This window comes from Paroedura picta, chromosome 1 (genome assembly GCF_049243985.1).
Source record: "Paroedura picta isolate Pp20150507F chromosome 1, Ppicta_v3.0, whole genome shotgun sequence".
In the NCBI taxonomy this organism is placed as follows: domain Eukaryota; kingdom Metazoa; phylum Chordata; class Lepidosauria; order Squamata; family Gekkonidae; genus Paroedura; species Paroedura picta.
The window spans coordinates 29,263,853-29,287,761 of record NC_135369.1 but is presented as its reverse complement, the minus strand read 5'-3'; the positions used below and the strand labels follow the sequence as shown (position 1 = coordinate 29,287,761).

At 46.2% G+C, this 23,909-nt stretch overlaps 1 protein-coding gene across 1 annotated transcript in view; it reads right to left on the bottom strand.

The window, feature by feature from the left end:
* The window catches only part of ELP3 (elongator acetyltransferase complex subunit 3), a 90,681-nt gene extending 67,470 nt beyond the window's left edge, over window positions 1-23,211 (bottom strand). Inside the window, exons 1-7 of the mRNA XM_077331496.1 lie at window positions 23,057-23,211; window positions 20,978-21,077; window positions 20,065-20,203; window positions 19,312-19,382; window positions 17,452-17,515; window positions 14,319-14,387; window positions 12,584-12,738 (exon numbers count right to left, since the gene is read on the bottom strand). Of these exons, the coding sequence (XP_077187611.1) occupies window positions 12,584-12,738; window positions 14,319-14,387; window positions 17,452-17,515; window positions 19,312-19,382; window positions 20,065-20,203; window positions 20,978-21,077; window positions 23,057-23,075 (617 nt within the window). The 5' untranslated portion in view covers window positions 23,076-23,211. The remainder of the gene's footprint in view (window positions 1-12,583; window positions 12,739-14,318; window positions 14,388-17,451; window positions 17,516-19,311; window positions 19,383-20,064; window positions 20,204-20,977; window positions 21,078-23,056) is intronic.
* Between the last annotated feature and the right edge of the window lie 698 nt (window positions 23,212-23,909).

Genomic DNA, 23,909 nt, shown 5'->3' with positions numbered 1-23,909 from the left:
TATCCAAAAATAAATAAATAATTTCATTTTTGTGTTACTTCTTTGTTAACGAAACCTTGCTTTATGGAATGCTAGGCTGAAGGCATATGTGTCCGCGTGAGCGTATCTATGTGTGATTTGTGTGTCCACTTGAACGTCTTGCAAGGGCAAGCTCCAACAAGCAGATGGACCTCATGCATTGTCTGTAGCAAACACAAGCTACAAAAGGGAAATTTTTCATTTTTCCTGTTTGCAGGGAACAGAAAGGGACATTGCGTACATGACGGTTTCCCCACCTCAGTCCTTCTGCAGTGTTATCTTAGCTACTGAGCTGCCAACCTCTGGTCAAGATACGAAGATATCCCTGCATCAGGAGGGCTGTAACAGAAAGGCGACTCTGTTACCGTGCTCCCCAAGTGGAATTGCATCAGCTGCACAGAGGAGCACCTGGAATCTGCTTTTGCATTGCCTTGGCATGAGCTTACTAGACATTACTTCTGTATGCAAGAATTTAATGCCAAGCTCTCTGCCTCCCTCCCTCGCCTCTGGGGAAAAGTCCTACGGGGTCAGAAATGGATTTGGGCAGAGGACTGATCACCCTTTCAGCTCATTTGCACTGGGCCGAGGCTCATTATGCCCTGACATGGTCTAGTAGCAGCCATCAAGCACAACAGTTAAATACAGCCTGCTTACTGCGAGGCAGCATATTTCTAGATGCCAGATGTTGGTGGGAGGGCAGTGAAGGTCATCAGCTTCATGCCATCTGGCCGGCCATTCCAGAAAACAGGCTGGTGGACCTTGGTCTGACCCCATCACAAAGTGCTTATATTCTCATTTAAGCTGAAAGTTTGGGAACAACAGATATACTCCTTTAAGGCGCACTCTAGAAAGCCAGCCAGCGTAGTGTAATGGTTAAGAGCAGCAGCCCCTAAACTGGAGAATCAGGTTAGATTCCCTGCTCCTCCACATGTGGCCAGCTGTGTGCCCTTGGGCCAGTCCCAGTTCCCCTCAGAGCTCTCTCAGCCTCACCTACCTCAAAGGGTGTCTGTTGTAGGGGGAGGAAAGAGAAGGCAATTGTAAGTCACTTTGAGGCTCCTTAAGGTAGAAATGGAGTAAAAAAACCTACTCTTGTTCAAAATAGGCTCTTAAAATGCAGAGGCCAGGTCTTGATTTCCACACTCAAATCACAGAACTCATGCCTTCCCTATCTGTGTTTCTTCAGAGGCTCGTCAATTAATATGTACCTGCCGCAAATATTTATAGTGAGTCATGGCCACCGAAATCACAGAGGGAGGCTATTTATAATCCACGCAATCCCCAAAGTTGGAAAGGAACAACAATTTTGTACAATCAACTGTCGTCCGTTATGCAGATGACGAAGTGGCTTGAGGCATGACGACATCACTAAGCTTCAGGGACTGTTACCTTATGCTCTAGGTCAAGCCCAGCCATCAAGAACAGATACATTCCAGGGCGTTTCAGAGGTTCTTCGGTACAAACTACCCTGCATTAAACACAGATCACCAGCTTTCTCTATAAAATGGAATTTTATTTGTTATTGATAAAAGTCCAGCTTATAAAAAACAATATGATTGCTTCTCCTGGGTGACGTGTGTGTGTGTGTGTGTGTGTGCATATATGCATGCATGTTTGTGCCTTAAAGTTTAAACAATAAAACATCAAAAGGCCCTAGTCCTTTCAGGAATAGTTGACCCTTTCTCTACTTCCAATTTACCCCGTTGGATATGTAAACCATTCAAAGGAAGGAATCAGTTCAGACTCTGAAAGTAACATCGCCAAAGCTAACTCGTGTGTTTATGTCCAAGTTAACGGCTGTATTGGATCTGTATGAAGACTGGACACAATATAGATAGGCAGACTGACAGAGCCTGCAGTTGTATTCAAACTGTACACAAGGGCTCAGAGGTAAACCCTGGGCAAGTCAGCCACCATCTAGAAGCATGTCAGACCTCAACAAGGGCCAGAGCCTACTCTGTCCTGGCTCCTACCTGGTGGAATAAGATCCTTGAAAAGATCATGGCCCTAACTGAACTTCCACAATTTCGCAAGGCCTGCAAAAGGGAGCTCCTCCACCAGACATTCACTTGACGCTGACCGACCCAACAACATCTGCTGGTTCCCCTTCAGACACCCCCTTCCATGACTGAAATAATCTGACCTACTTAAGGGTTCTGTCAAAGTTACCGTTCCTGTTGAAATATTGTTCTAGTTGATATGTTATTCTATGATTGTTATATTTGTTATGTTGTTCTATGTAACTACCCTATGACATTTTATGTAAACCACCCAGAGCAGTATGGAAGGGGTGGTATAAAAATCTAAATAAATCAATCATGAAGGCATTCACTGCTTTGTGTCCTACCACAGGAAAGGGTTCCATGCAGCCTCAATCCTTAATGCTTATCTTGAGGAAGTATGGATGTGCCACAACTCCCTGGTGCAGCCAGTGGGAAAATAGTGCCTTGGCTACCATTCACTTATTTAATAAAACATGGTCAAATGACAGGAAGCAAAGAGTATGAATCAATGGACAATTCTCAAAATGAAGAGTGGTACACAGTGGGGTCCCAAAAGGATTGGCATTGAGTCTGGTACTATTTAATTTATTCATCAGTGATCAGGAAGTGGGCCAAGTTTGCAGATGACCCCCAATTATTCAGGTTGGTAAAAATCAAGGCTGAAGATGAAGAGCTCCAAGAGGACCTCCACAAACTGGATGAGTAGGTGACAGTGTGGCACACGATGTTCAGTGTTAGTAAGTCTAAAGTGATGTGCACTGGGATAAAATAAATCCCAATTTTAAGTATAGGTGAATAGAGTGTGAATCGCTGAGACTAAGAGGAAAAATGTTTTTGGGGTGGTACAACTCAATGAAAGCGTCAACCCAGTGTGTTGCATAAATGGAAAAGGCAAACTCTGTGTTAGGGATTGAGAATAAAACGGCTGATACTGTACTGTTCTTGTACAGATCTATGGCTTGGCCTCATTTGATATGCTATGTGCAGTTTTGGTACCTCTATCTCAAAAAGAAAATTGCAGAGCTGGGAAAAGTGCAGAGGAGGCCACCAAGATAATTCAGGGGTTAGAGCTCCTGTCCTGTGATGAAAAGCTGAAGAGTCTGGGATTTTCCCGTTTAGAGAAGAGATGGCTCAAGGGAAACATGGTAAGATCTATAAAATTACACATGAGATGAAGAGAGCTGACAAAGAGACATTCTTCTCCCTCTCCCAAAATGTTAGAACTCAGTGGCACCCAATGAACCTGATGGACACTAGGCTCTCTCAGTCTCACCCACCTCACAGGGTGTCTGTTGTGGGGAGAGGAAAGGGAAGGCAACTGTAAGCCGCTTTGAGACTCCTTCAGATAGAGAAAAGCGGCATATAAGAACCAACTATTCTTCTTCTTCAAACAGACAAAAAGAAATGCTACTTTACACAGAGGGTGATTAAAACGTGGAATCTGCTGCCAGGGGATGTAGAGTGATGGCCACAGAAACAAGCAGCTTTAAAAGGGGATTAGATTCATGGAGAACAAGTCTATCAATGGATACTAGCCATGGTGACTTGGGGGAACCTCTACATTCAGAGCCAGGACATAACATCAGGGGAAGGCCTCTGTGCCCTTTCGTTGGCCTCCAGAGGAACAGGTTGGCCACTGTGTGAGACAGGATGCTAGGCTACATGGACCACTGGTCTGATCCAGCAGGGCTCTTCTCATGTTCTTATGCCCTTTCAAGGAAGATGCCTGCCCAATGCTCTAGGATCTGACTGAGAAGTTATAGTGTAAAGGTAAGATGTGTCTCCAATTTTAATCTGGGGATGGGCTGTGCCTCGGGTATCAAAAGTCTGGGAAACACTGAGGGAAGAATAAACTGCTTCATCTATTGAAAGCGTTCAGAGGATATTGGATCTTGTTCCAGTGCAGCAGCATCTCCGTGCCATTTCAGAACTATCATAAAATGAAAACGGTTGAACTAGCAGAACGAAAATTCGTATAAGGAATCATCAGGATTGTGATGCCATCAACAGAATATCAATGCAATATCAAAATTGCAGCCAAACAACATGAAACCTACAACTTATCGCCCCCCACTCCATAAATGTGGGGGGAGGGGAATCCTGGGCTCTGCAACGCAGAACCTAAATCTTTGGCAGGTAACAAGCAGCCGTGCTGTTTGCATCCACCAGATAAACCCAGCTAAGCCAAGAGATCTACTCGACTTCAGCTGAGTTGCAGTCCAATTTGTTTAGAATTCCTTAAGCCTTTCGGTACAGCGTGTAATTAAAGGTCTTATCTTTTACTCCCCCTCCTGTGCCAAAAGTTACCACTAACTTCAGAGCGAGTCAAGACTTTCTTGGACTTCATTCATTTTTTTTCTCCCCAAATAGTGAGTCACAACTGGATATGCTTTGGACAGTATCTCCCTCCCCACTTCCTGCGCCTCCAATGAGTCAGAGGGAGAGTTAAGTAAGTAAAGAGGGGAAAAAACCACCCTGGTTTTCCTTGCTCCTATAATTTAAGCTCATTGGTGGGCTTCTCTAGAGAACAAAGCAAAGCTGATAGCAGAGTCTCCGGCACACACCGACAGCTGTCCTCCCACAGAAGGGATGCCCTTTGCCTTATCGCTAAATCCCCATCGTGGCTTGATAGAGATCCAGGAGAGGTGCCGAAATCCCCTTAATGCCTTGTGTTCTCAAGAGATAAAAGTAAAACTTCTCATCAACTTGTCAGGTGCACCTTACAAGGGAAAATCTCTTGCGGTGGAGCAAGCTGCTCAATCAGCTTGGGAACTGATGCCGCCTGAGGAACTGATGCCCTTGAAGGAAAGGGCTTTCACCAGGACTTTCCGCACTGTGGTGGCTGGCTTCATGAGTTACAACGCGGCTTAAGGGTGGCAGATATGCTTCACGTGGCAAAGTTCACGTAGCAACTCTACCATTGGCAGGCTCTCTGCTTCTGTGGAAAAAGCAGGCTCTCTTGCAGGGTAAGAAACTTGAGTGGAGTTAGGCAGCATTTGCAAAAGGGGAGCAACTGGGGCCTTAGCAGACTAATGCATCTGGTAGCTCTCTTCCTTGCCTATTTCCAAACACTGTCTCACTTGCAAAGTGCATGCCGCTTGCCTCTCTACTGTCTCAAATTCTTGCCCAAATAGTTTGAAACCTTCCATTAATATAGGTAAGAGCTGCAGAGGTCTTGGCCATTTACAGATGCCTTTGAACTGGTGGCACCACACAGGTAACAGAAAATACAGACGTGTGCTTCTCTTCCAAACCTGATTGCACCCTGCTTGAGGGATAAGGAGCCTCAAGCCATCGTGAAACTACAGCAGAGTATAGGTTCCTAGAAGGGCTTGACTTGTAATTAAAGCCTTACTCTCTGGACATCTATTCTCTGCCTGAAGCCTTCCTTGTAGATGCTTCCAGTTGAGAACATCTAAGGAAAATGCCTTCACAATCTTTCACAACTATCTGGACAGGTCTCCTATTACAGATCTGCTCCATGGGAATTCAACATATGATACCTTCTTATACTAGGCTGTTAATTAAACCAATCGGTTCATAATGGTTTGACTGGCAGAGGCTCTGTTGGAGCTCTGGCAGAAAAAGGTCTCTTCCAACATTTCTTGTTGAGGTCCTTTGACTGGAGATGCTAAGGACTGACCCTGGGTCCTTCTCCATGCACTACGTGCAACCACAAAGCCTCCTCCTTACTTGCACAGAACTGTCTCACAGTGTGCAAACAAAGTTAAGCTCCTTGAGATTTAAGATCCCTGTTTCTTGGTTCATTAGCAGACAGGATAGAAAAGATCTCCTGCTCAGGACACTGGGTGTATAGATATAGATTTAGACTCCAAGAAGACAGAAATGTTTCCAGGGAACACTTTATACGCAGGATATCCTTGCATATGGCAGAGGTTGAAAATTAAACAGGATGCTGCCATTTCTCTTAACTCCCAGCCTAATATCCAGCAATGTGGTTAATGTGATCATGTGACAAAGCAGCAGATGTCAAGCATGATTGTAACTCCAACTGATGTTGGGTTTCAAGCCCATCAGTGGTAAACTTCTGTGGTAAACTTTTTCCACACAGACCAACAAAAATGAATCAGAAAGGAGAACAACTGGACAATAAAGATAAACTTCCACATACATTAAATTGTGAAATATAAGTAATTTCTTAAAATATCTATTTTAGTGAGTCTATTTTTTGCAGAAAGAGCACACAACAACGACAACAATATATTTATATCCTGCCCTTCCAGTGTTCAGGGCAGGTTACGGCCTTAAAAAATATAAAAGCCAGTTTGGTGTAAAGGTTAGGAGTGCAGACTGCTAATCTGGCAAGCTAGGTTCAATTCTGCACTCCCCACATGCAGCCAGCTGCATGACCTTGGGCTCACCACAGCACTGATAAAGCTGTTCTAACTGAGCACTAATATCAGGGCTCTCTCAGCCTCACCCACCCCACAGGGTGGTCTGTTTTGGGGAAGGTGATTTTAAGCTGCTTTGAGACTCCTTCTGGCAGAGAAAAGTGGCATATAAGAACCAGCTCTTCTTTTTCTTCTTCTAAAAGTTAAAGTTAAAACAACTCTAAAAAGTTAAAACATTAAAACATTCCAGTTCTGCCAGTCGTGCCCTCAACTAGGTCCCAGAGGGGGGAGGTCTGGCAGGGGCAGATCTTCCATCTCCTCTCCTTCCTCCCCTAGTGGTGAGGCCAGCTACTATGGTGGATGTTATTTTTGGCCTCGAGCATAAGGCTGTGTATTAAAACACATAGGGTTGAAGCTTGCATTGAGGAAAGCTCCTTCTGCCGGCGGAAAGCACGGCTTTTAATGGAACAGATCCACAAGTTCCAACCTAGAAAGAACACACAGGATCGTCCAGTCAAGTAGCACAGCCACGTATCAAAAGTTGAGCCCAATTAAAAGCTACAAAGGCAAACTCAGTAAACTGAGGTCTCTATGGTTACTGTGTTCAGACTTCAAACTCGGCAAAACCACGCAAAGGAAAGAGGCAGGAAACATGTACATCGAACATTTCCCCATGAGATCCATGATGAGGGAATACAGCCTTAAAGTACAGGTGATAGAAACAGACTGAGAAAACTACGGGGAGGTGGGAACAAAGAAGTCAATAGAGAGTGGTTATTATGCGCCCGCAAATCCACAGATTCGTGTACCCCCTTCCCCATTGTAATTCTCATCAGTCAAAATTACGATTACAAACAGTTTTTCATTTTCAGGTCATGCCAAGGTCACATGAGTAATAGTTTTGGCAAGCAGTTATTTCTTTGGATGGGTTCACACAGCCACACTGCTACCATTCATCACATTTCAGGTCATTTGCCTGAGGGGGAAGAGGCCACAATTACCAGTGACTCACCAACCACTTCTGCATGCTAAATGTTAACTGCCATTTAATTTCCACGGGATTCCTACATCATGTTAATGCAACATACGCATAGTCTTTTTCTCTTAAGGAGCAAGCCAATCTTCCTCCCTGCTGACCGAGTAAGAGAAGCTATGGCATCCTTTCTCTCCGCTGCCGTCCAAAGATTTAGGTCAAAGGTAAGAGGGCAAGCTTTGCATAAAAGAACAGTTGCCTTTGGCTACCCAAAGCCATCTCAAACCAGCTTACAATCATCTATCCTTCCTCACCCCACAACAGACACCCTGTGAGGCCGGTGAGGCTGAGAGATACTGAGAACTGTCACTGGCCCAAGGTCACCCAGCTTCTTGCACGTGGAAGAGTAGGGAATCAAACCCAGTTCTCCAAATTAGAGGCTGCCGCTCTTAACCACTATACCAAGCTGGTTCTCAACATAGCTAGCGCTGGGAGAGACCTAGGGCAAAACATAGTTAAGGCAAACAAATGGAATAGGAATCTGAAACAAAGAAGGGTGTGGGGAGAAGCAGAAGTGCATATCCCCTGGCCTGCTAGTCACAGTTTGAAGAGAGCAAGCATCATGCTTGTCCCAGGTTATCAGAGTTCAACACAGACAGACCCTGACAACAAGAGCTGTAGCAGCCTGTGACAGGGCCATCACATTCTCCATTTCCTCCTGGTGCCCACAGCTGCCCTCCTCTCTAATCTAATGCTAACTAACTGGGTGCCTATAAACCAGCTTGAAGAGAGTTACTGATTTTATTTATTTATCATACTTCTATACCGCCCTCCCCGGAGTTGGGACAACAAGCCCTCAACAGAGGTTGTTAACCCAGACGTCAAAAGAACTATTTATTACAGTCCAAAACCAGTGCAAAAATAAATACATTACCAGAAAAGTTACATACTGTTTGGACACCACAGCAAACCAATCTGGGTGTGATCCTTGATGCCTCCCTCTCCATGGAGGCACAGGTCATGAGAGTAGTGCAGCAGGCCTTTTGCCCCCTACGCAAAGCCAAACTACTAGCGCCTTACTTGGCCCCAGAACACCTAGACACAGTGATCCATGTGACGGTCACCTCTAGATTGGACTTCTGCAACTCTCTCTACGCAGGCCTGCCCTTAACCTTGATCTGGAAACTGCAACTGGTCCAAAATGCTGTGGTCAGGATCCTCACAAACACATCATGGAGATCCCACATTTGGCCTGCGCTTCAACAACACCACTGGTTCCCAGTTAAATCCCAGATCAGGCTTAAGGTTTTGGTAATCACCTTCAAGGCCATACAAGGTCTGGGTCCAGTGTGTCTGACCGCCTCTCTGCCTATATCCCCGAAAGAGCATTATGCTCTGCCACCATCAACTGGCTAGTGATCCCTGGCCCCAAAGAAGCATGCCAGACCTCAACCAGGGCCAGAGCCTTCTTGGCCCTGGCCCCCACCTGGTGGAACAAGCTCCCCGAAGAGATCAGAGCCCATCCTAAACTACCATAATTCCAAAGGGCATGTAAAACGGAGCTCCTCCATCAGGCATTTGGTTGAGGCCAGCTGACTGAGCAACATCTGTTGGTCCCCCAAACACCCCCTCCATGATCTGAGCCATGCTGACCTCTTACAGGTTCATGTCAAAAGTTGAGAGTTGTTGTCATACTGTGAATCTGTTATAGTATTTTGTTATAATTCGCTATGTTCAATTTTAGGACCACTGTTATATTACTGTCACTAGATATCTATATATATTCATAACATTCTATGTAAACTGCCCAGAGCCTTATGGGAGGGCAGTACAGAAAATCAATAAAATAAATAGACAGACTCACAGAACTGGAAGGTACTTAGAATAGCAGAGGATCAACCTAAAGTGTCCCTGGCAAGTGCTTGCCCAGCTACTGCTTGAAGACTTCCAGTGAGGAGGCAGCTGTAATCAATCAATCAATGAATCCATAAAACCTTTCCATCTGTAATTTAAACCCATTTTTGTGAGGCCCATCTTCTGTTGCCAACAGGAACAGCTTCCTGCCCCCCCCCTCTAAGTGACAGCCTTTCAAAGAGATTAATCAGGTCTCCCCTCAACCTCCTCTTCGCCCGGCTGAACGTTCCCAAGTCCCTCAGCCTTTTCTCAAAGGACTTTGTCTCTAGGCAGCAGATCATCCTCCATTCTCTCTTCTGTTTCTGCTAAACTACCACAAAAAAAAAATCCAGTGGGGCAGGGACAAACCCCAATTTGTCAAGGCACCTGTATTCTGATATCAAGGTGGATTGCAGTTTTATTAAAGGCTTCATGTCCATGCAGCCACAGTATATGAAATGCACTTGTAATACATAAGCACCAAGTGCTTGTAAACTTCTTCTTGCCTTATATTATCTTGCAGTGTACAGGGACAAGCAGGTTACCTGAACAGAACCTTTCACGCAGATGCTCCAAAGAAAGGCCTGTGAATGGCACAGGCACCTCTGCAGAGTGTTGTTGCAATGGATCAATGAGCTGACCATGTGAAGGTATCTCCTAGAAGCGTTTTTTGCACGTTTTGAGACACTGGAAAGACTCTGGGCATTGCCCCACACGTGAATATGTGTGATGAGAAAAAGCTTCAAGCAACGTTCATTTTTTTGTGCAAGCAGAAGAAATGACCAAAATATTTTGAGTATCTGCTGCCCTCCAGAGGAAAGGACTTATTAAAGGCCAGAACAACAACAAAAAAAGTATCCAGGTTGCTTTATGGCCATGGGAATCAATCTGGTAAGTACAGGATATGGAGGGAGAGGAAGCAGTAAGAAGAACATCACTGTAAAGCTTGTAACGTTGAGCAAGCAACACATACTCAGGCTAGAACACAGTCATGCTGGATAAAGCAATGATCCATCCACTCCAGCATGTCATGTCTGACATTGGTCAACTAGAAACCCCAGGGAGGTCTCCATGCAGGACACAGAGACTAATGCCCCCCCCCCATTAGGTAAAGGTAAAGGTATCCCCTGTGCAAGCACTGGGTCATGTCTGGCCCTTGGGGTGACGCCCTCCAGCGTTTTCATGGCAGACTCAATACGGGGTTGTTTGCCAGTGCCTTCCCCAGTCATTACCGTTTATCGCCCAGCAAGCTGGGTACTCATTTTACTGACCTTGGAAGGATGGAAGGCTGAGTTAACCTTGAGCTGGCTGTTGGGATTGAACTCCCAGCCTCATGGGCAGAGCTTCAGACTGCATGTCTGCTGACTTATCCCTCTGCGCCACAAGAGGCTCTTAAGTTCCAGCAACTGGTCTTCCAATGTGTCCAGCCTCTTAGAGGTTCTATTTAACCACCATGGTTAACAGCCACTGATGGATATATCCGGCAAAAATTTCTCTAATCCTGATGGTTTAAGTAGTCAAAGGTATATTTCTGAAAATGCCATGAACTCAAGGTCATGGGCTTTGAAGTCTAGCAACCTACCTTGTCTAGCCTAGCAACCTATCTTGTTCTTCTGGGATCACACAACTTCATTTCTCAGTGTTGCCAGTGCCCAGGTGCCCTATAGCTATCGATTCCTCAATGTGCTACCTAGTAGGTCATCTAGACAGCACCTGAAGTCTGCAACCATCACACCAGTCATGTAAGTTGCATTGCCAAAACGCCTATCATGAATCCCACCTATCCGCGCTACTCCTTTCTGAATCTCTCCCTACCAAAATCTCTCTTCCCAAAAAAGAGTATCCTGAGTGCAAGATAATATAACATTATCTTCTAAGAATGTGTCTCTAAGGAACAGCTTCCCCTCCTCCTCTGCCTGATACGATCTCTGATCCCAAGATCCCCAATCCCCTTGTCAGCAGAGGATCTGTAAGTGTGGGAGCAGGATCCTTTAAGTGGGGCCCTTGAAGTCTCATTGACATGCTTCTCTGCTTGTCCAGAACAGCAACCTTAGTCTGAATGGTAGGAGCTCCCTGCCTGATGACTTTTATCTCTCACTGACATCTGTGCAGCAGGTTGAAGTTGAAACCATGTGTAATAAATTAGGGTTAAGGCCATCCCTCTTATGCCCTGCTCAGTCATTTATTCAACTGCAGAACTATTCTAAAGTTCTTGAGAAGAATCCTAGTCCTGGCCCCAACCTGGTGGAATGAGCTCCCAGAAGAGCTAAGGGCCCTGTGGGATCTACCAGCTTTCCGCAGTGCCTGTAAGACGGAGCTCTTCTGCCAGGCATATGGTTGAGGCCAGGGCAGCTCTCCCACAAATCCATCAGAGGATCCCCTCCAATATTGAGATCTCTAACATCTAGATCATTGTTAGATCTATTGTATTGGTGGCACCCTCTTCTGAATATTATTCTCCCCACCAGGCTGAACTTGGGGGGAAGTCAGGTAACTAAGATCAGAATTGTGACCACTGCCGCTTATATGTTATATGTAACTTGTTGTTGATGTTAATTGGGGTTTTTATGGGGATTTTATTGTGTTTTAACTGTTTATGTTGTAAACCGCCCTGAGACCTATTTGGAGAAGGGCGGTCTAAAAATTAAATAATAATAATAATAATAATAATAATAATAATAATAGTAGTAGTAGTAGTAGTAGTAGTATACACCACCACACCTTAAATATTGGATAAAAAGTTTGAAAAAACAAAAGTGTGACACACTGCAAGCTAATTTTTGGCCCAACCAATCAGCAGTGACCTATTAAATGGGCATGAGGATCTCCCTGCTGGTTGCCAGGCAGTTTCTCCAAAGCAAGAACACTGCCTGATGCAACCACTGTATTGCAGTCTAGGAAGACAGATGCACTTCTGGGAAAAGTTGCTTGTCAACATAAGGCCCAGCACGCAGGGACTCCCCACCTCTTCTAAGGGGCCTGGCACATCCTTCTGCGTCTTGCCTCCTTCAGTCTCAGTTTGCCCAGCTGCCCAAGGAAGCAAATAGGAGCAAAGGTGCTCAGACATCAGAAGTATCCTCATTTCATGTTGACATGCTGGGTGGTTTCTGCAACCATGCACAGTTTAGACACACACATTACACTGCCTAGAATTTTGCCACATTTTATAAGGAAGTAGACAAGCTGGTGCAGTTGGGAAAAGAAGGGGGAGTTTTTTAAAAGGCGATAAAGATGCTCAATGTTAGAACAAGAGCTCCACAGTTCAGTCCTCCACACTGGATTTAAAAGAAGCAAAGATGCCAAGCTGGGTGGGTGGGAGGAAACGAATGTATGCACATGATGCCTACCTGACAGCCTCTGCCACGTTGTTGGATGTGTGACCTGATAAAGCGTCGTGCAAATTACGGATGAAATAATCTCGGTATTCTTCAGGAAGTGCCATGAAAGTTCCACCCATCACTATGAATTCCACCTTGTCCACACTGTGGCCGAGTTGCTTCAGCTACAAGAAGAGATCAGCTATGAGACAGTGGCCTCCGTGAGTAAAAAAAAATGGAGCAGGGAGATACTCTTAAGCATGTGCATTGGCCTGGAGGGGTCGTTTTAGGCCAGAAAAAACATTCCGAACTGGTCTTTCTCCCCCTTGTGATTCCTCATGGGCACCCACCCTCAGCAACATGGAAGGGTGGGACAGATTTACAAAATGATGATTATTATATATTATATATATTTATCTACTTGCCCAAACTGGATAACTAGATATTCCTTCATATCATGCAACACCAAGGATGCCTGTCTCCTTTTTCATGCAGGTTTAGATCATACTAAAAGTGTCTGATAAAATCCTCTTATCACAGTGGAAAGTTAAGGACACAAAACATTCACATTAGGGTGCATTAAAATACTTTAACCGTTTCCCAGAATACTCAAGGCAGTTCACATTTGATAATTAAAGCACACACTGCGGAGCAATACTCACACACAGTGGACAAAGGAGGGATAACCATTCTGAGGCTCCCCTGGCCCAGTCACAGCAAACTGGGTCCATTGCTTGGCTTTTGGGTTCAAACTGCTAGGTACGGCGGGCCTTATAGACATACAAAGTCCATGACTGGATGGCATTACTTTAGATTACAAGTAGGTGGGGAAGTACACGGTTGAATGGAAAAAGTGCCCGATACAGAGCAAACTGCCCTGACCTGTCTAGTTTTGGCTAGCCTGATCTCATCCGTTTTTGGAACTTAAAAGCAGGACGAGCCCTGGCTAGAATTTGGATGGGAGACCTCTAAAGAATACCAGGATTGTGATGCGGAGGCTGTCAACAGCAAACCACCTCTGAAGGTCTCTTGCCTTGAAAACACTATTAGGTTGCCATAAGTCTCCTGTGACTTAATAGCACATTCCACGTAGCCTAAGGTGACCAGATTTTAACATTGGTAAAGCGGGACACCATTGACCCGGGGTGGGGGGGGGGGGGTCTTGATTAAAAATTTGGTCTATATGGAGCAATAAAAAGTTTCATAGAATGCATAGAATGCAAAAATAGTATTGTAATATATATATTTTAATTTCAACATAAGTACAATTTGTCAGGTACCCCCAGATGTCCCTCCAAAAGTGGGACAATCTGGTCACCTTAATGTAGCCAATCAGCATGGTAATAATGCCAGGTCAGCATTCCATATCCAGATATGATGGATATATATGAACAGGGATTTGGTTTTTAACAAAGGAGCGTTCTGTCATATGATCTCCTACCTGCCTTCCTAAGTCCTACCTACATATGGGTTCTGCCACAACATACAATTAGCAGAGTGCATTACAGTGATCTGGATGAGTTCAAAGCTTGTGACTCTGAAACTAGATGAGGGATGGCCATAGCTGGCGAAATAGCTGTAGCTGATAAAAAGTGCTACATGCCATTAGGGAGACCTGAGCCTTCAACTGTAGCACCTTTTGAGAGCCATAGCATAGCTCACTTATGTTTCCAAGATCACAGACATCTGCAGAAAAGAGAGCTCGCAAAATGTTCTTTCTCTTTAGCCAGTCATGACTGCACACTCCTGTCAAAGCAAGCTTTACCTGTTCCACTCGATGCCTGGTCTGGAGATACGGGTCATATCTAGCACGAATGGCCCTCATTGATGTTGGCTAGAAGAAACAGACATACAATAAAATTTATTCTTCCACATAACAGAAGCAAGCAGTGCCCATCAACATCAAGGGACACCAAGGGACCAAGCCCTATGAAGATAGATTGAGGGACTTGGGAATGTTCAGCCTGGAGAAAAGGAGGTTGAGAGGGGACAAGATAGCCCTCTTTAAGTATTTGAAAGATTGTCATTTGGAGGAGGGCAGGATGCTGTTCCCATCGGCTGCAGAGGAAAGGACACACAGTAATGGGCTTAAACTACAACGATATAGGCTAAATATCAGGAAAAAAATTTTCACAGTCAGAGTAGTTCAGCAGTGGAATAGACTGCCTAAGGAGGTGGTGAGCTCCCCCTCACTGGCCGTCTTCAAGCAAAGGTTGGATACACACTTTTCTTGGATGCTTTAGGATGCTTTGGGCTGATCCTGCGTTGAGCAGGGGGTGGACTAGATGGCCTGTATGGCTCCTTATGATTCTATGATCATGCTTTATACTGGTGGTCCCCAACCACCGGGCCGCGAAGGCCCTGGCACCGGACCGCGGCTCCCTCTCCCCGCCCCCCCCCCCCGCAGTAAGAAACTTCTCAGGCCGCAAGCTTGCGGCTCAGCAAGCTTCTTACTATGGGGGGGGGGGAGAGGGAAGCAGGGCCGCACACGTGCGCATGAGTCATGCACAGCCTAAACGTGCATGCACGGCACTTACACGCATGCGTGCAAGTGCCGCGCATGCACATTTTCGGCCGTGCATGGCGCATGCACGCTTGCGCAGCCCGGCCGTGCAATCACCCTCCCTGCTGCCGCCGGTCCCCAGCCTGAAAAAGGTTGGGGACCACTGCTTTATACTATCATGACCTAAAAAGTATGAAATGGTGACTTACGTTCCAAGGGGTAAGTACAAGCTACATTCCTGGAAATATCCCTATATTTCACAGATAATATCCAATTAATATTGCAAAGATGTCTCCATCTAGTAGAGATAATTTATTTTGCTTTAAAAAAACCCATTCTGGTTATCCATGCCCAACAAAATAACAAAAAGCTATTTAAACATGTTAATATACAATTCCCATCAATCATATTTTCCTTGAGAAACTGGGTACTCTTTTAGTCACTGTCCAAGATCTCTTGATCAGAGGAGCTCTGAAAAGGAAAGATAGAATCAAGGCTACACAAACTTTCTTTTAATTTCAGTTCCATTCTGTGCTAACGGGAGTGGGGAATAGGGGCATTCATGGCTGACACAGGTCAGCTATAGGCTGAGACCTCCTTTTGGCCAGAATTTCAAAATTTCGTGTTGGTTTCCCCCACAACTTCCTTGCTAGAGAAGGCCAAAGGAAAGCCAAACCAAGGTGAGGGTACACCTGCTTCTCATTCAAGCACCTAAGATACTCTGTTCCCTTTGGCACACTCTTTTAACAATCATTAAAGTGTTCAGCCTAATGAAGATGTATGTAATATTTCTGAACCTTTTTGTTTATGTATTTTCAGAGGAGTAGCAATGATAGCCTGTTCCAAGACAAAGAATCTAGGGGCTCCTTAAAGGCTTCCTGACTTTTAATGGATCACAAAAACTTAGATCACAGTAAATCTACCTGTCTTCAAGTGCCACTACGTTCATTGCTGCTGTCATGATGTGGGGATCTTCAGTTGTCTAGAAAAGCAAACTCTTGGCTTTGAAGCAAGGATTTTGTTTATGGAGCATGAAAGTATACTCATTCAAACATGGGCGAAACTGGGGCCCAAGATACAGGTCTTCACATATATTCCCCTCCCATCCCGTGGGAACCCAAAAAAGCGGGAGACCTTCACACAGCCAAAACACTCAGATAAGGGACTCAGCTGCAAGACATGGAGGGGGGTGTGGAGCAGGTAGTGAAAGGTGGAAGGGAGGGGAGGGGAAGGGTGGAATGCAGGGAGGGAATGTGAGGGGCTATAAACTTGGCAGAAGAGACAAGCCCCCAATTCCTACAAGGGTACATTCTACATACCTAACTACATAAACATCACTAAATCATGGCAGAAACAACAGGATTCTGACACATGACCCTGCTCAGCGATTCCAGCTCCATGTCCTCAGGAGCAGTGGTCCCCAAACTGCGGGCCGCGAAGGCCATGGCGCTGGGCCGCGGCTCCCTCTCCCTGCCCCCCCCCCCGCAGTAAAAAACTTCCCAGGCCGCAAGCTTGCGGCCCGGGAAGCTTCTTACTGCAGGAGGGGGGAGAGGGAATCAGGGCCGGGCCGCGCATGCGCGGCCCGTGCGGGCGCGGCCCGATGCCCTGCTGGTCCCCAGCATCGGAAAGGTTGGGGACCACTGCTCAGGAGAAGAGTCTGAGGAGGACAAGACTGATCAGGGAGGGCCCAGCATTGCAGAGGTGCCTGCTGATGACAATCCAGCAGTGCCTGAGGCCCCCATGCCAAAGCCTGCAAGGGAAACCTCACCACCAACCTCTAAAAATCACCAGGCTTCAGCAGGGCAGGATGCAAACCTGGGCCCATAACCCTCTAGGGATGCTCTCCATCTGCAAGAATGGTGGCAGAAGGACCAAGCCAAGGTGGCCCAAAGGAGGAAAAATGGTCAACAACAGAAGTAGGCAATAGGATCCTCGTCAATCCCTTTGCAGCTGCAGGATATTAACACCTGCCAGCAGGACAGCTGAGCCAGATTACTTCCCAGCCTATATAGGGTGAGGCTAGGAAAGGGTGCCTTGCTGGATCAACCCTGTGTGCCAACTCTATGCCTCAAGTTCCTGCTCCGTGGCCTCTTCCTTCAAGCACCTATCAACATCCCCAATCCTTCTTATGTAGGCTTTAGGATACAGTTCCAGAGGAGACCCGACTAGCTGGCTTGCAGAGCACAGGGTAGTTGTTTTGAAATCCACACTCATGTGCAGAAGCGGTCTTGAGGGCTTTTTTTTTTCTCCTTCACATTTGAAAATATTTTCTAAACATAGAAACTTGTAGCCAACTTTCTTTCTGATGGAATAGAGGCACAAATCATCAGTGCCCCCCAGTACATCATTGCCCTTAAACAAATGCACTCCCCCTGCAACAACACCAAAGAATTACCTCATATCCTGTGTAGGACTGTGTTGAATATTCAAAGTCAGAATCAGGACCTCCTGGACAGTATCTGTATCATTCAGAGAAACAAAAGGAAATAGTTCAAAGGACTTTTCCAGTTTGGTGTAGTGGTGAGGAGTGCGGACTTCTAATCTGGCGAGCTGGGTTCGATTCTGCAGTCCCCCACATGCAGCCAGCTGGGTGACCTTGGGCTCGCCACGGCACTGATAAAACTGTTCTGACTGAGCAATAATAATCAGGGCTCTCTCAGCCTCACCCACCTCACAGGGTGTCTGTTGTGGGGAGAGGAAAGGGAAGGCGACTGTAAGCCACTTTGAGACTCCTTCAGGTAGAGAAAAGCGGCATATAAGAACCGATTTGTCTTCTTCTCTGATGGAAAAACTGAGACACTATACGCCATGTCAGCTCTCTGGAAGTAGTGGTAGAAACAACGCAGGTGTTTATTTAGTTTTCCTGTCATAAACTAAAATGCCTCCGTATTCAAAGATGGGTCACTGGCACACACGAGCAAAGTGTGCTTGGAAGTGCTACAGGAGAGGACAAGAGCCACGTTGACCTCGATCCTAGGAACAGCAGGCTGAGCAGCTAGATCTGCTGATGCTTCCACGGCATTCACTTTGCATGTTTACCAACCCCACGTTTAACCATCTGTACTACAGTAGGATTTACGACGTTGTGCTGCCAAAGAACGTGGCATCTCACTTCTCTACCAAAACACGAGGGAAGATCAGGCCTTGAGAAATCAATGCAGCAGATATCTCACTCAAGGCACTAGCTTTTGTGTTGATGACTGAGGCTTAGCATTTGCAGCACCTGGCTAGGACCAAATCCTCCCTTCCAAGGCTGCAATGAAATTCATAGAGTAACCATGGATTAGACATCTTCAGTCTTATAGGGTTCCTATGAGGGCTCCTAAAAAGCAGAGACATCACCCTGCCAAAAGTGCGTTTAGTCAAGGCTGTGGTCTTCCCAGTTGCAATGTATGGCTGTGAAAGTTGGACCATAAGGAAGGCCGAGCGTCAAAGAATTGAGGCTTTTGAACTCTGGTACTGAAGAAGACTCCTGAGAGTCCCTTGGACTGCAAGGTGAACAAACCGGTCAGTCCTAGAGGAGATCAGCCCTGACTGCTCCTTAGAAGGCCAGATCCTGAAGATGAAACTCAAATACTTGGGCCACCTCATGAGAAGGAAGGACTCCCTGGAGAAGAGCCTAATGCTGGGAGCGATCGAGGGCAAAAGAAGAAGGGGATGACAGAGAATGAGGTGGCTGGATAGAGTCCCTGAAGCAGTCGGGGCAAACTTAAATGGACTCTGGGGAATGGTAGAGGACAGGAAGGCCTGGAGGATCATTGTCCGTGGGGTTGTGATGGGTTGGACACAACTTAGCAAATAACAACAACAATCAGGATAAAATGGTGTGTGCATATGTTTTGGAAGGACAGCTATGTACATTTCCCTAAGCTTGCTGGAGGAAGAGAAAGTACACAGATCATTTAGACTCAGTCAAGGAAGCCATGGTCCTCAGTTTGCAAGACCTGAGAAAACTGTTAATAACAGCGCATTTTTGAGAACATCAATTCATAGGGTGGCCATAAGTTGAAAACAACTTGAGAGCACTTAACACGCATGACAGATCCTAATCAATGACAGCAAAGTAACCCATGCTCAAACAATCAAGCCAACAATGGGCCATTTAATCAAACAGTGGGTCCAGATGATGGAAGTGTTCTTAATGCTGAAAGCTGAATTTGTACGGATTTAATTTGCAATCCAAACCAAAAGAAAGGTGAAAGCAAAAGAATACGTATGAGTACTGAATGAACAAACTGGAAATGGTTAAACTTACACACATATGTTTCCAGTGAAGTTAATGTGCGGACACCTGTGCGGCTTGCACATTACTGCCACAACAGCTATCTGAAAAACAAAGAATTTCAGAGAAGTTATTACAGTTTGTGTGCTTTATTCTATTATAAGAGAAGACAGATACAAAGGATATTCTCTACCCACAGCATGCCCACCTCCAGTACGCTCTCAAATACATCAAAGGAAGTTTAACAGGCCCTTTCTAGCTTAATTCCATTGATAACTTTTCTTACAGGTAATATTTTAAGTCAATCTACATTCAGGTTTTGACCACATTACGAGGAGAGAAGACTCAATGGAAAAGCTGAAGGCAGCAGGGAGAGAAGCCCCAACATGAGATGGATTGACTCAATTAAGGAAGCTACGCCCCTCAGTTTGCAAGACCCGAGCAAAGCAGGTAACCACAGGACACTTGGGAGAACATTCATCTCCATTCATTTATAGGGTCATTGTAAGTTGGAAGAAACTTAATGGCAACCTCACTCACTCACTCTAGTGCAGGGGTAGTCAACCTGTGGTCCTCCAGATGTCCATGGACTACAATTCCCATGAGCCCCTGCCAGCATTTGCTGGCAGGGGCTCATGGGAATTCTAGTCCATGAACATCTGGAGGACCACAGGTTGACTACCCCTGCTCTAGTAGATAGAGCAGATCACTATCCTCCATAACATGATATCCTGGCCTGAGCCTTGAGTTTGTTTCACTGACTGATCAAGTAAAGAGAAGACTCACCCCACTAGCAGTGCGGATGGGCTTGGCTTTCAGCTTGGGCACTAGCACCCTGCGGTACTGAGGCGGCACAGCAGCAATGATGTCAACCAGACGGGGCTGCGATGAAAGGCCGTATTTAGCGGCAGTCTTCGTTTTTATCCTGCAACGGGAAGCAGCACAATTTAGTGGCGTTCTACCCGGATATTTCCTTAAGGGCAATCAGTATTACTTCTGGCCTATTCTATTCAGCACTGCTCATGGTGATTTAATCAGACCTTGTCTTTCTCACACCCACTCATCAAGCAATGTCTGCAACAATGAAGCATCCCACCCCCAAGCACACACACGGCCGGGCAGGACCGCTTGGCCACCAGGCTTTGTTTTTAACATAATACTTTAGCAGATGAACATCTGGACTGCCAAACAGTCACTATTCTTCCAAGCAGCAGTTTGATTCAGCTAGAACCATAAAAATTTAAGAGAGGGGAGGGGAGCAAGATCAATTCATTGGCTAAAATTCATTACATCCTACTAACCTATTCAAAACCTAATTTTGCAAAAAGTTTTCCTTTTATTGATGCCGGCAGAAGCCAACCAACCCTGCTAACCTTTCATAATACAGCAGGAGAAAAATTATGTGCACCACCCCAAACTCCTTGGAGAAAAAACAGGTGTAAAATTGAGATGGCTAAAGATGGATAGATAGCACAGATCATAAGCAATTTGGGGGGTGGGAACAGGTTACTTGTTTACATGATGATGCTAATTCTGCTATATAAATTAAATGACAAATATTTCGTCCCTCCAAAACATCAGTAGTTGTTCTTGCAATGGGCCGAGTGAGTCTGCAGGAGTTGACACTAGAAATACTTCACTTCGCTCAAGAGGCATGTGCAGGGAAAGATGTTGACATCCAGCATCTGGCACCACTTACTTGTTTAAGTTCACATCTTTGCCCTGTTCATGGGCTTCAATCAGCTGTTTGATGACATCAGCTATGGTCATCATCATGAGCTCTGCCCGGCTGAGATCTCCTGAAAGACAAATGCAAAAGCATCAGGAGGCTGCACATAAAGTTACTGCTCTCACACAAACATATGGTGCACATTTCCCCCTTACCACAGGGCCTAAGCGGGCCATCCACTTATCACATTTTTGTCCTACCTTTCCCCCAAGGAGTTCTGGGCAGCAGTTACAGGCTAGGAGTCTGTGATCCATCAATGGAAGTTGATGACCACTGTAGAGAGCCAGTTTGGTGTAGTGGTTAGGAGTGTGGACTTCTAATCCGGCATGCCGGGTTTGATTCTGCACTCCCCCACATGCAGCCAGCTGGGTGACCTTGGGCTCGCCACGGCACTGATGAAACTGTTTTGGCCGAGCAGCGATATCAGGGCTCTCTCAGCCTCACCTCCCTCACAGGGTGTCTGTTGTGGGGAGAGGAAAGGGAAGGCGATTGGAAGCCACTTTGAGACTCCTTTGGGTAGAGAAAAGCGGCATATAAGAACCAACTCTCCTTCTCATTCTTCTTCTAGATCTCTCTAGAGCCCCCTCCCCCTCCCCCAGCAGTTCTTTGTGACTCTGGGAAAGTTTACTTCCTGGAATTGTGGGACCCATATAGACTATCATGTCAACTACAAGGGATGAGAGGCAGCAGTGGAGAGGGGAAGGGGCACAAAATTGCTGATGGAATAGTGAGTACTTTATCCCCCCCCCCCCGCAGCCTTTTATGAGGCCATCAATGTCCATCAGTAGCCCCATGAATAAACTTTACTAGGGTTAGAAAACACTGGTGCAAAGAGGAGATTTAGGAGCCTTGCAGTTGCCAGTCAATGGATCAGAACAACCCTGTGATGTAGTTTAGTTCAGAACTAGCTCAGGATCATGGGTCATAGAATGGTCTTGCTCACCTTTATTGATAAGCCACACCCCTTTTGGCACCTGCTGCCCCCCAAAGGTTTCATTTCCCTCAGGCATAACACAACACTTGTCTCATCAGGACTTCTTGATCATCCCTGCCTGCAAACAGACAGCTATGGCCCACTCTTGGACTTCTTCAGTAGCCATCCCTATTATGACAAATGGCCTTCCTGGGAACATCAAGAAGGCCTCCGTGCTGAAACAATTTTGGAAGTTTTATAATGCTGAATGAATGATTCAAGTAAACTTTCCCAACTTGTAGAAAGCACTGTGGCAGAAGGTTGATTTTATGGTGCTAAACTGTGGATCATTTTCATGGTTATCAGACACTGGTCCTGGGAGATCCTACCTTGGTTAATGGGCAAGGGGAAAGGGTGATCCCATGACAGAAATAATGAATAGTGGTGTGTGTGTGTGTGTGTGTGTGTGTGTGAGAGAGAGAGAGAGAGTGAGTGAACAAGTTGGAGACAAACTGATTTTTTTAACTGGGATGGGGTATGTTTAAAGGAAAATGCAGACTCACCCCAAACATCCTGAAGGACAGAAAAATAAACAGATGCAAGAGAGATGGAGCATACAGGAATCAAATCAGAATGCCCATAAATAACCAGAAACAACCTATTAACTCACACACACACCCAATCACTAAATTTATTTGGGGGAACAAAAGAGCTAAAGCAGCTTATGAAACTTCTCGTGCCCCTTTAGGTGGTTCTTGGTTTTATTTTAAAACTTTAAGTGAGGCGAGAGAACATCCCCAAAGTAAGGGAGCAAGAGAGAATACTGTTCAGAAATAAATTCACCCTGGGTCTTTGGGGGAAAGACAGACTAAAAGTGAAATAATAAATGCATACAAAATTGGAGGGATAGGTGAGCAAGGCATCCCATTACATTCTTATTATCAGTCTCCTCATTAAAGCATAATCAAGGAAAATCTATGTTCGAAGCAAATTCATAACAAAGTTTTCAAAACATACACTCCCTCCCTCCCTCCCTCCCTCCCAAACCACACCAAAGACGCCTGGCGGGAGCCCCTCAGCTGGGGGCTGGGGAAGGGCGCCACCCTCCCTGGGGGCCACGCACGCCCTCTGCTTACCTTTCTTCTTCTGCCTCATGGCGAAGGCCCCGATCCTGCTTCTTTCAGGGCTGCACACCTTTCGCCTCCTCCCGCACAGCCACGCAAAGCGATTCCTGTCCGGGTTAGCCGTCAAGCGCGCCTCTCGCCCCAGCCGCGACGTTCCCCCGCCTCTTCACCACACCGTCGCAAAAGAGAAGGGCGGAAGTAGGGAGCGAGGGCACGGCGATGACGTCATTGCCGTAAAGCGCCGGATTTTCACCGTCCAAGGGGGCGGGGTGAGGAGCGGGAGTGTTTTGGGTGGACGCCCCGTCAAGCTTGTTCCTTGCTCTTCGCTCGGAATGTTCCTTACTCTGGCCCTTCGACCGTGTCGGCCCATTGGCCTAGCAAAGCCAGGCTTGCCTTTTGGCTGCATTTCTCCAGGGGCTCAGTTATTACCTGATGCTTTCGTTTGGAGATGCTGGTCAACATAGGAGCTTTGGGACCGAGCTATAGCCCCATCCCAATGGCCGGCAGCTAGGGATGCCAGTCCACAGGTGGCACCTGGGGATCTCCTGGGGATTCCAGGTGGGACCTGGAATTGTGACTCATCTCTAGGCGACAGAGATCAGCACCCCTGGAGAAAATGGATGATTTGGAGGGGGGACTCTATAGCATTATACTCCAGTGAGGTCCCTCCCCGCCCATTCGTGGCTCACCCCCAAGGTCTCCAGGGATTTCCCAGCCCCGAGCTGGCAAGCCTAGCTGCAGCCATACAGCTCTGATCTGAGGTGTGTTTAGTTGGAAGTAAGTCCCATGGTGCTCAAGAACCAGGGGGGCTGTGCTGGGTGTTGAAGGCATCTGCCAAGCCCTGTCCCATTGTTGTAGTCAATAC